At 33.8% G+C, this 13544-nt stretch overlaps 1 protein-coding gene across 1 annotated transcript in view; it reads right to left on the bottom strand.

Moving 5' to 3' along the window:
- Positions 1-3288: 3288 nt before the first annotated feature.
- Positions 3289-13544, bottom strand: part of dnah9 (dynein, axonemal, heavy chain 9) — a 129381-nt gene continuing 119125 nt past the window's right edge. Inside the window, exons 68-69 of the mRNA XM_073828970.1 lie at positions 12070-12459; positions 3289-3636 (exon numbers count right to left, since the gene is read on the bottom strand). Coding sequence (XP_073685071.1) covers positions 3409-3636; positions 12070-12459 — 618 coding nt within the window. The 3' untranslated portion in view covers positions 3289-3408. The remainder of the gene's footprint in view (positions 3637-12069; positions 12460-13544) is intronic.

Below are 13544 nucleotides of genomic sequence, written 5' to 3'. Positions count from 1 at the left end.
GCATCGTTCCAGTTGGGTGAGACTTTTGCGTTCAAGAAAAAGGTGGATAGTTCAAACACAAATGAAAACTTCGTCACCCTCACTTTTTAGTGCCACATTCTAAAATAAATAAATAAATAAAAAATGTCAACATTATTCTCGGAATTTCGACTTTATTCTCAAAACATTTTGACATTATCCTCATAGTCTTGACTTTATTCTCACAATTTCGAACTTTATTCTTGTAATATTTCAACTCGAAATGTGGCAAGAATAAAGTCGAAATGTTGCAAGAATTAAATCGTAGCAATTATTGTTATAATATTTTTATATATTATTAGCAGAAATCATACCATGTGTTATAATTGCAGGGACAGTGTGCTTGGAAACAATATTTCACGTCTTCAAATGCATTCATTAGGCCTATTTGTAGTGCACCAGCCACACAATAATAGCAATAAGCTTTGTGCTTTTGGTACTTTTGATATAAAACAAAGTCTCAGCTTTCAAAATCTGTCAATGTTATAGCGAAATACAAACAGTGTGTCTTGCAATAATATGTTTTTCACACTCTTTAGTGTGGCAGGACAGATTGCTGTATTAATGTGAATCAATATTTCCTGGTGCTCCCAAATCTGGGCCATTTGTATTTGCAAAAAGCTATAATACCCTATACTCTCAAAATATTATAACTTTAATCTCGTAATTGCTATGACTTATTTCTCGTAATTTTACCTTTATTCTCAAAATATTTTGACTTCATTCTCAAAACATTTAGACTTTATTCTCGTAATTTTGACTTTATTCTCAAAACATTTAGACTTTATTCTCATAATTTTGACTTTATTCTCAGAATATTCCAACTTTATTCTCGTAATTTCAACTTTATTCTCAAAATATTTCAACTTTATTCTCGCAATTTTGATTTTATTCTCAAAATATTTAGACTTTATTCTCGTAATTTTGACTTTATTTTCAAAATATTTAAACTTTATTCTCATAATTTCAATTTTATTCTCAACATATTTCAACTTTATTATCGTAATTTTGACTTTATTCTCAAAATATTAGGACTTTAATCACATGACACTAAAACCCAGTCATATGTTCTAAACCTGTACAGTATGGTTTTTTTTTCTCATGGAAAAGGCTGTAAAACGTGATCAGGGGCTGCTTGCATAAAATGCTACTAGTCTTACAAGTTAGTCATCCATTTTTATAATTTTCTTTAAAACTGGTCATTATGTAGTGTCAGGGCATGTCAAAACACCTTCAGGGCTCCAAGTCACGCTCAGAACCCATTAAACCGGTTGCATACAAACCTAGATAGGTCTTATTTAAATCAGAAAAATATGACTTGTTACTTCTTGATAACTGCTAGTTGGTCTTAAAAGCCCTGCTAACTATTACAGTATCATAAAGCAAGTCATAATTTGGTTGCTTGTGACAAAAAAAGCAAGAAACAAAAAAGTTTCTTATTATAATAAAGCAAGAGTTAAAGATAATAGAAACTGCCATACCCTGGTGAACTCTTTAACATTGATTTGACAGCAGTCCTGACACTGTATAATCAGCTGCAGCGTGACCGACTTGATTAATTGCCTTCACCAATTTAGCGTTCATTTAATCATGGACAGCTGCCAATGTCTGTGACAAAAAAACTCAGGCATCTCTGAAGAATGGCAGCCTTCGGTCTGATCTCCTCAGCTGATATCCACAATCAATACAAAAGCAATCTGAGGAGAAAACCAAATTTTCTTCTTTAATGGTTTCGCAATAAGTCAGAAAACATTCCTAGCCTTAATGATCCGATCTTGAGCTCAAGTCACAACACACAAAAAATGCTGTTTTCAGGTCAGTGTTGAACAGCTCAGGCTGGGGGAAAGAAGTAAACCCGTAATAACTTTAATTTAATAACAGCCTGATCCTCCTTTGGCAGCAATAACCTCCAACAGACGTCTGATGTAATGCTGGATCAGACCCGCACACGCTCAGAAGGGATTTTGCAGCATTTCTCTTTACAAACCGGTTTAAACTCAGAAACATTCCTGTATGTTTGGTGTGAACGGGTCAGGATTGATTTACTCCTGCGTTTGAGTTTTTTCCCCATTGCATCAGCCAACGTCCACTGAGTTTCAGCAGCATGTTGTCCAAACGATCACACCTCATATGAATACCAAGGACTGCAGAGGTGCTTCTGTAACACTTTCCATCTTTATGCAAGTCAACATTAAGCTTAAGTGAGGTTTAGTTTTGAAGGGAACACAGAAAAAAAAATGATTAAAATGTGCACCGCAAGCTCTTTCAATGAAAGCATCTTTGCACAGTCCAAATGTAAATGTAAATGTCTTTTGTTTGAGGCACGATTCACATTAACATTTGTGAACAGCATCTCTTTGATTGGACTGTTTTGAAGTCATTCGCCTCAGGATTCACAGTCTTTCTCATGGTGTGCTCAAACAATACATGAAACGTCTTGTTAAGCAGCTTCTGCTTTGTCAGAGAAGATCAGATCAATTTGTTGAGAAATCCAGGTAAATCCAAGCACTCACATACTTCTTTTCTGCAAGCGTTCAAGGAAATCATCGTCGCTCTAACTCGTGACACATTTAAGCATCTCTGATCCAGCGTTTCATTGATGCCGAACCGAAGCCTGAAACCTCACCTTAAACTCAATGCGTGTCTTTTGATGCCTTACAAGCGATGATATTTGCTTCAAAAAATGCAAATGTAAAATTCCGAGAACAAAGTGCACTCTTTACTACCGTGCTGGAAGGCATAAACAAGCAGCACATGAATCATATTTAACCGATGTGAACGCAAACAAATGAAGAAGGTTCTTTTATATCTCGTGTCGGTTTCATATTTATTTCTTTAACGCGTTTGTCTCCGATCTCTTACGCTGGGACACGAGAGAAATGAATATAAAGAGCACGGCAGAAGCTGTGTGTCACATGAAGCTCCGTTTCCTGGTGCTTTGTAATTGGATTCTGGATGGATTTATTGCTTTATAGCTCAGTCTCTGTACGTGTTGTTAAGTTTTCTCAGTAACAGATATAAGTGACCCTGGAGGCTCATCGCTGCTGCTGCGGCGGTGGCGGATTCACTGAGGTGTTGCACTTTCTTCAGACCGACGCCACAGTTTCTCAGGGTGAGATGTTTGAATGTGATAGAGCTCAGATTTGTATGCAAGCTGTTTTAAACTTGAGAGAACAGAAGTAGAGCAGAGTCACACAAATCTGTAAAAGAAAAATGCACTGAACAAATATGAAACCATTTCATCAAAGTGCTTTTAATTTAATTGCATGTGCAAACGTTTGCATTTGAAAAAATATGATGAAAATACTATATTCTAAAAAAAATGAAATTGTGCATTTTGGTGTTATTGGGAGCAAATAATAAGCTATAAGTGAAATGAGAGCAGGTAGTTTATATCTGAAGCAGCAGGGCGACTCCAGCGAGGGTCCATTTGGACGGATTCTCTTTGGTTTTCAGATTAAAGGTCCAGACGTATGTAGGTCCGCGCTGTCGGGTTTTATAGACGGGACATTGGTACAGGCTGCGGGTCTCTTGTTTGTCCACAGGAATGGCTTTGATGAAAATCACCGGCATTGTGGGCGTGAGCTCCTTCAGACGGGCATCCACCATTATGCCAGCCTAAAACACAAGCATTAGACATTTTCATTATTCATTCAAGAGACATTTAATATTAAAAGTAATATTAACCTTCACTGTAACACTTAATAATCACTCTGGATGATAAATCGCCAATTAAACATTAATGCATTTCATGAGGTTCATAAAATAATGGTATACATTATATTATTTCAAACCTCAATGTTACATTTTGTATATTTACATTAGCAGTCAAAAGTTTTTTTCTTTCATTTTTTAAAAGAATTTTCTTCTGCTCACCAAATCTGCATTTATTTGATCCAAAATACAGCAAAATAAGAGAAATAGTTTTACTATTTAAAATAACTGCTTTCTATGTGAATATATTTTCAAATGTAATTTATTCTTGTGGTCAAATCTACATTTTTAGCATCATTACTCCAGTCTTCAGTGTCACATGATCTTTCAGAAATCATACTAATATGCTGATTTGTTGTTCAAGAAACATTTGTTATTAGTATTATTACCAATATTTAAACCAGTTGACTACATTTTTTTTTCAGAATTCTTTGGATAAATAAAAAAAGCTTTTATTCTTTATATACTATATCATTACAAAGCTTGGAGTCTGTATTATTTTTTTTTATCAAAAGTGATGATAAAGGCATTTATAATGTTAAAAAAAATTCTATCTCAGATAGATGCTGTTCTTTTGAACCTTCTATTCTTAAAAAAAAGAAAAAAAAAGAATTTATAATAATTAAAATAATGTCTGAAGGATCATGTGACACTAAAGATTGGAGTAATGTTTTAAATAGTAAAAATATTTCAAAATTTTACTATTGTTGCTGTCCTTTGAATCAAATTAATTCAGACTTGTTGAGCAGAAGAGACGTCTTTATAAAAAAAAACATAAATCCTACTGTTCAAAATTTTTTTGACTGGTTGTGTATATATGTATTTATATTAAGTACAATTATGACTTTTTTCCCCAGAATTCCCCCATAATTGCGACTTTTTATCTCACAAGAAAAGAAAGTTCGAATTGCAAGATGTAAACTCGTGATTGCAAGAAAAAAGTCAGAATTGTGAGATAAAAAGTCACAATTATGGGGGAATTACAAAAAATAATACTTTTATTCAGCAAGGATGCTTTAATTTGATCAAAAGTGATGATAAAGACATTTATAATGTTAAAAAGATTTATATTTTAAATAAATGCTGTTCTTCTGAACTTTCTATTCATCAAAGAAACCTGAAAAAAAAAATCTATTTTCAAAACCTGAAAAAAAATCTATTTTCTGTTTTCAGCATAAAAATAATAATGAATGTTTCTGTGCAGCAAATCAGAATATTAAAATGATTTCTGAAGGATCGTGTGACACTAGATGGACTGGAGTAATGATGCTAAAAACTCAGCTTTGAAATCACAGAAATAAATGACATTTTATAATATATTCATATAGAAAACAGTTATTTTAAATAATACAAATATTTTGCAGTTTTACTATTGTTGCTGTACTTTGGATCTAATAAACGCAGACTTGGTGAGGAAAAGAGACCTACTGTTCAATTTTTTTTGACTGATCGTGTATATATGTATTTATATTAAGTACAGATATTTTCAATATCAGCATTAAACTACTTCTTGAACACAGGGAAAGCTGTTTGATTAAACATTTGTAACATTTTTATCAAAACATGATCAAATGTGTTTGATGATCAAATGCACCAATAGGTTTATTTATTGATAATAACAATACGCCTACATACATTTCTTGACAAAAATAATCAGAATTTGTAAAATAATTCATACAGAAATTGGTGAAATCATACTTGGAACACAGCAAAAAATGCTTTTCTTACTTTTTTTTTTTTTGATTTCCAGCCAAAATATGTTAAACTTCTTAAATCAATACAGATCTTCTAGACAAGCAAAAATTGTCTTGTATTCGGAAAAAATAAGTCAAAATTAAGTGAGTTTTTGCTTGAAACAAGCTAAATAATCTGTTAATGCTGTAAACAAAATTAATCTTATTTTTGTCTTAATTTTACTTACTCCATTGACAGATTATTTTGCTTGTTGTAAGCAAAAATCACTTAATTTTGACTTGTTTTTAGTGTAAACAAGACAATAATTTTTACTTGTCTAGAAAATCCTTCCTGATTTAAGAATTTTTAGATATTCTGGCTAAGTAAGAAAAAGTGAATGTGGCTCATCAAATCTGAGATTTTAAAGTTGGAATGTGTTTCATAATGTTTATTAAAGACTAATGAAAGTTATTATGAAGAGGCTCCATGTTTGCTAATTAAATTGAACTAAGTTTCTGTTGGTGGTGACAGTATTACAGAACTATCTTAAAAGTTTGAATCGTCCTTCACTAAAGACTTAAAGTTCTCATATTGTCCACATTTCTGGAGGTTTATTTTAGTTGTTGATGTCCTTAAGAATATATATTTGCAGTATAAGTGCCAAAATCCATCTCAATATATTTTTACAGCTCCTTTTTTAGGAGCTCTGTCAGGTCGATTTTGGCCCATCTAATTAATATTCATGAGCCTCTCTTCTGATTGGCCTGTTGTTTTCTGAGTGACGCACAGCCAGGCCAACCACAAGTAACTACGGTCATGTATGCTGTATCTAGCCCAGAGCCATAGAGAGGGCCTAGCCTGCTGATACTCAACAGGGTATTTCAGAATGATCATTAATGTTTTTTTTTCTTTTTCAAACACCGAATGCAGTAAGCTACATAACTGTTGCTTTAGTAAAGCCCCTTTCACAATGCGTGCTGATTCCGGAAAATTACGGGAACGAGCGCTGTGTGAATAAAAGCCAGAACCATAAAGGCAGTGTTGTAGTGATGATGCACGTTACCCTGCGACTCTTCACGATGGAAAATACGTGCAAAGTGGAATGAAGCAGCGATCAGGGAGCTCCTCACTATCAGCGCTGAAGCGCTCCTTCATCAGGTTAGTTTCAGTTTAGTGAAATGTACGTGTCGGATTACATCTCACATTAAAATGTCACATGTCTTTATGGGTTGTGTGTAAAGCATGCACAGATTCCGGAAAACAATGGTGAATGAACCAAATTAAACAATTCCGGAACAAATCATGGGACACATTATCCGTGTATTTTCCAGAATGGCTGTGTGAAAGAGGCTGAAGCTGATGTGCCAGTAGTCTCTTATATTAAAGTTGTTCGGAAGCCTGTGCAATGATGTAGTTTCGACATCTATAGACTGAACAGGGTTTTCTCGACTTGTTTTTGTGTTGTTGTTGCTTAGCAACGGAATGGACCCGATGTTGTTGGGGTTTGACAAAAGGAGGGTGTGACAGTGGTTGGTGCTGGGGGTGGTGACTGAAGGTGACTGAGTAGATCGGACGTCACATTTTTACGGAAGTCACAGCGGCTCCTGAAAAGGAACAGCTACTTTATGCAGGCTGTGTGCAGTTTACTGTGGATTGACTGCTTTGAAACTCATATGGTAGTTACACAGCCCCTAGACCTCAGTTATCATGAAAAATCGATTTTGACAATTTGGGACCTGTAAGACTCCTGCAATAACGCCGCCATCTCTCTGAACAAGAACATTTGCCAGAGTTCAGATGCGGGATGTTTCTATCGAGAGTTCATTAATTCATTAATCCTCTTCTGCTCCAAAAAAACGACAGACCAAAGATTGCAAGTATTAAAGGGACAAATGCAAATAATGTTGACATTGCAGTGCTCCATAGAGGACGCTGTTTATGATTTCACTCTAATTGTCTCACGGCTGCAATTAAATTTTATTGTGCCTTTAAATACTGATAGTTTTACAACTCTTTGAATACATAAAGTCAGTAAAACACTAAAGCGTCCTTGCACATCTAGCACACGTTTAGAGGAGCGCTTCTAGATAAAAGGGGCTCATGTTAGGCCTGAAAACTTACGGTCACGTCTTTTTAAAACTCTCTAAGCAGATTACACTAATTCATCAGCTAAGAGAAATAAGCCATAGGATAACTATACGATAAGAATAATGTTATGTATATAGGCCATCATGTATATGCCTGTGTGTTTGATGTCCTCTCAATAGGTGTTAAATCTCATTCATATAAATGAGGCCAGATTCTCCATCTCTGCTTATATGCTTTCACACTCGGATAAGCTGGAAAAGCTTTTCCCAAAGGGCAAAAGGCATCGTGAATCTAAGTTTAAGTTCATCGAAGACGTAAGGCGGAAAACATTCGAGCGGCACAGTGATTAAAATCTTCCTGTGCGTAATTAAAACTGGTTTTTAGAGACATTCCCAGAAAGCCGCATGCATTTCCATTCATTAGAGCGCTAATGGTGCAAACAGACTCTTTGTTGTGGGTCTGTGTGTGTGTGTGTGTGTGTGTGTGTGTTTCAGCAGACCTGTGTGAGCCAATGTTAAAGTGACAGCTTTCAGAATCAACTCATTTCACCAAATCAATTGGTAAATTAAGCAAACAATGCTGGTTAATATCCAGCTGGTGTCATTAAAGTCCCAGCTGGAGAAGCTCAGGTGATGCTCTACAGTACGTCAATGCTCCTCTAGGGTTCTTCAAAGGCCGCGGATGGGAATAAAATCAGCCTAATGTTCGTTTTCATTTGGATTTAAATGAGTAGATATTACGGCCTCATTCATCAGAAACGCTGGTCAGTGTTTAAAACTCCTGTTTAATTTTTCATGACAATGTAGTCAATGTGAATTTAAGGCAGTAAATCTTACAGATGCAGTGAAATATTCATGAATGCTTCAGCTGTGCTCTATCTGTCACTGCTTACTTCACCTGACCTCCAGGAAAATAAAAATGACATAAAGCTAATGTGCCTGATTGAAAAGCTGTGGAAGCCTGTTTCCGCCACTGAATACAAAAAAAGGTAACAGACTTTTTATCTTACAATTCTGACTTTGTTTTAAGAATTAAAAGATATAAACTTGCAATTGCGAGTTAAAAAGTCAGAATTGCGAGATATAAACTCCCAATTTTGAGAAAATATCAGCATTTTCCCCGCTCAGAAATGGACATTATAACTCATGATATATTTTGCAGTTCAGAATTGTCAATTTTTTCTCAGAATTGTTTAAATCTCACAATTTAGTATTTTTTCTTACATTTGCAAGTTTACATCCTGTAATTCTGACTTCATGACTCACAATTGCGAGTTTATATCTCACAATTCTGAGAAAAAGTCAGTACTGAGAGTGGTTATCTTACAATTCTGACTTTGTTTTAAGAATTATTAGATATAAACTTGCAATTGCGAGTTACAAAGTCAGAATTGCGAGATATAAACTCCCAATTTTGAGAAAATATCAGCATTTTCCCCGCTCAGAAATGGACATTATAACTCATGATATATTTTGCAGTTCAGAATTGTCAATTTTTTCTCAGAATTGTTTAAATCTCACAATTTAGTATTTTTTCTTACATTTGCAAGTTTACATCCTGTAATTCTGACTTCATGACTCACAATTGCGAGTTTATATCTCACAATTCTGAGAAAAAGTCAGTACTGAGAGTGGTTATCTTACAATTCTGACTTTGTTTTAAGAATTATTAGATATAAACTTGCAATTGCGAGTTACAAAGTCAGAATTACGAGATATAAACTCACAATTCTGAGAAAATATCAGCATTTTCCCCGCTCAGAAATGGACATTATAACTCATTATACATTTTGCAATTTGAAGAAAAAAAAGTCAGAATTGGCAATTTTTTCTCAGAACTGTTTAAATCTCACAATTTTGTGTTTTTCTTACATTTGCAAGTTTATATCCCGTAATTTTGACTTCACGACTCGCAATTGTGTTTTTATATCTCACAGTTCTGAGAAAAAGTCAGAATTGCGAAATATAAACTCACAATTCTGAGAAAATATCAACATTTTCCCCGCTCAGAAATGGACATTATAACTCATGATTTATTTTTGCAATTTCAAGAAAAAAGTCAGAATTGTGCAATTTTTCCTCAGAACTGTTTAAATCTCACAATTTTGTGTTTTTTCTCACATTTGCAAGTTTATATCCCGTAATTCTGACAGTTCTGAGAAAAAAAGTCTTGCAATTGTGTTTTTTCTTGCATTTGCGAGTTTATATCCCCCAATTCTGAAAAAAAAAAAAAATCACAACTGCGAGTTTATATCTCACAATTCAGAGAAGAAAGTTCAGTTGCAAGATGTAAACTCACGATTGCAAGTAAAAAAGTCAGAATTGTGAGATAAAAAGTCACAATTACCGTTTTTTTGTGGTTAAGTGGTTAAAACAGGCTTCCATTGAAAGCTTCTAGAACACATAGCAACAGAAAAATTGACACATAAATATGGTCAGGATAGCTGTCATAAAATTAAATAAATAAATAAGACCTATTTATTTATGTATAGTCCCAACACAAAGTCTATTTTTCCACATTATACACATTTCCATGAATCAGGAACATCTATAATATTTAGAATACTTGAATGTATTTTTAAAAAGTAGCCCTTTTTTTGTAATAATATTTGTAATATTTTATCCATTTCCTAGTATTTCCTATATTTGAAGTCAAAGTTTAATATCATGTTAGTTAAACTGATTCAGATTTGACAGTATTTAATGGATTATCTTTACATGCCAAATTATATGGTTTTAAACATTCACCAAAATACATAAAATCTATTTAATCTGCTTTGATTTAATATATATACACAATACTGCTCAAAAGTTTGGGATCTGTAAAATTTTTTATGTTTTTTTTTAAAGAAGTTTCTTATGTTCATCAAGGCTGTGTTCATTTGATCAAAAAACAATGCTTTTCTATATTAATATACATTACAATTTAATAAGTCAACATGTAATTAAAGTTGAATTTTCAGAATTATTACTCCAGTCTAATTATTACTCCAATGTCACATGATCCTACAGAGATCAATCTAATGTGATGATTTATTATCAGGATTTTTTGATCAATAAAAGGTTAAAAAGAACAGCATTTATAAAAAAAAAATAAAAAAATAAATAAAAAGGTTTTCTAACAATACTATTGTTCAAAAGTTTGGGGTCAGTAAATTTTTATACTTTCTTTTTTAAAGAAATTAATACTTTTATTTACCAAGGATGTGTTAAATTAATAAAAGGTGAAAGCATAGATTTACATTGTTAGAAAACAAAATATTTTAAATAAATGTTGTTCTTTTTAACTTGTTATTCATCAAAGAATCCTGAAAGAAAGTATTTGGCAGCAATAAATCAGCATTTTTGGAATGATTTCTGAAGGATCATGTGACACTTAAGACTCTGATGACATCTGATGACAATTCAGCTTTGCGTCACAAAAATACATTATATTTTAAAGTGTATATATATATATATATATATATATATATATATATATATATATATATATATATATATAAACATGATTTTATATTGTAATAAGATTTTGCAACATTACATTTTTTTTTCTGTATTTTTGATCAAATAAATGCAGCCTTGATGAACATAAGAGACTTCTTTAAAAAGCATTACAATTCTTACCAATCCCTAACTTTTGAGCAGTAGTGTGTGTGTTTGTGTATATATATATATATATATATATATATATATATTTTTTTTTTTTTTTTTAATGTAGGTATTATAGGTATTAATGTATATTATGGGTCTGTTCACAGCCTGCATTGACACCAAACATACTGACACATCTTATCTCACTATTAGGGTAACCATATGTTTTCCTGGACATGTCCTCTTTTTTAGGCATAAAACAATGTGCCTGGTCGGGATTTCTAAATCGCCCAAATTGTCCAGGATTCCGCGCGGGGCTGTTTCTCTAATGCAGCTGCCGCTGAATTTCTGACCTTTACCACCTGCTCCCACATACATTGTAATATTGCATATATTTTTTGCGCATCAGGGAGCTGCTATCAATATGCAGAGTATTCAAATCTCTTCCGAATGAATGCTCGCTGTATTTTAGGTATGGAAATGGCATATTTTGAGTTTTGATATTTGGGATATGGTCACTGCACTACTTTGGGAGCTACCCCCCTCAAACCCAACCCGAACACTCCCGTCTGCATCTGGCCCCCACTGTCGTCTTTTTGGAAAACTAAAATATATAGGGGTCACCCTACCGACCATCGACTCTACAAAACAAATTTACAGTAATTAATTTGTGAAGCATGAGGAAAGAGAAAAAGGTTGTAACTTGTTGGGTCAATTTCAGTCTGATTAGGGTTCAATTGTTCTGAATGTTAAGCTTTTCAAGCTTTTGCTATTTTCACAAACATTTGCTGCTAGATGAAATGGACTCGAGTAAAGTGTGACACATTATGAGCACTCGCAGTACAGACGTCCTCACTGACTGTAATGTGGCGTTAACACTTGCTCTCATTCCAGACAGGTTTCCAATTATCACATTCTCAAATTCTCTAAAATATTATTAGTTCTTCTCAAAACCAAACAAGAGAACAATAACAGTGAGTCTGACCTGCGTGTCCCATCGTGCGCCCTCCATGTACAGCCCGTGGATGTAGGCTCCCTCTCGCGGCGGAGAGCTGAAGTCCTCGCGGTTCTTCTTGGTCACGTCACACTGCAGGCCCATCTTGTCCAGTGGCCACTCATTGCGGCGTGCCATGGACTGCATTATGGCCGTCAGGAATGACTGCGGGTTAAAGAAGCCAGCCAGCCAAACCACTGATGGCAAGGAGAAGTCGGATGTCCAAATCTCCAGCTCCTTGATGCGGTTCAGGAGGTCCATGAACCAGATGGCAAGACCGGACATGGACGGATAGGCGCGTTTGGTCCAGGACTCGGGCACCTGGTCCAGGTAGATGGCGTTCTGTAGGCTCTCCATGTCATTGGTCATCGCGAGCTCGCCCTAAGGGAGAAACATACGGGTTGATTGAGTGTATGTATTTGTTTTAAATGATCTGTTTACAAAAGAAATCCTAAATAACAAATGATCCGATTATTTCCAAGTAATAAAGTCATGAATGTAGCCTTGCTCTATTGGCAAATGAATTGTCATGTGTTGAGTTGATCTTCTAGTGTTTGTTGTTTAATGAACATATGGGCTATTCTACAGAATTTGTGCAAACTGCTGTTCCACAACCAAAAAACACATTTAAAAAAGCATTAAAGTATTCAAATCTTAGATAGCTTATTAAGATCCTTCCACTATCTATTGAAACCTGCAATAATATTTAAAATATCAGGATGCTTAATATATATAAAAATAATTTATTGAATATGTATTAAATCATTTACTGGGTACTTTCCCTTTTCAATTTTTGTATTTTTTTCCATTGTTTTTAAAAGTATCTTTTTAATTATTAAAAAAGTCAAGTTTTTTGTAAAAAATAAAGTTTTTAGTATAAAATAAAATAAAATAAAATTATTTTCTTTGTCATTTATGAAGCTTTATGTAAAAAAAATGTGTCCTGCATTTTTCCTGTACCTACCAAAACAGTCTATGTTTTAGTCTATTGGCCAAGACTTGACATTTTTTTCTGCAATTAAGCACACTTTTTTGGGAGTTATTCCATAACATTTAGTTTTTTATATGTATACCACTGTTTAGAGCTGTGCTAACTAACCATGTGCCAAAACATTTGGTGGCGTTTCAGTCTTTGTTTTTTTGGCTGTTATCCTGAATTGTCACTACCGAAATGGGAAAAGGAAACACATAATCCTCATATTTGAGGGAAATAAACAAAATTGTATTATTATTATTATTATTTTTTTTAATTTTAGTAGTGTTTCAGTATGAGTTCAAATTTTGTAATGTAATGTGGTTGCTACCAAGGCATTACTGACACTAACGAAACATAGGATGTGTTGTCAAAAATAAAGTTTTCTGAATTATCAACTAAGACATTATGAGTTTTTGGTTCAATGTATATTCAAACTAATGAACCCTAAACTTTAAAATCAGTATGATCAACTTTTTTTGTTTACAAAGTA

The sequence above is a fragment of the Garra rufa genome, chromosome 22 (genome assembly GCF_049309525.1).
Source record: "Garra rufa chromosome 22, GarRuf1.0, whole genome shotgun sequence".
Lineage (NCBI taxonomy): Eukaryota > Metazoa > Chordata > Actinopteri > Cypriniformes > Cyprinidae > Garra > Garra rufa.
Note: the sequence above shows the minus strand (reverse complement) of the source record. Positions and strands in the feature narration are given on the sequence as shown.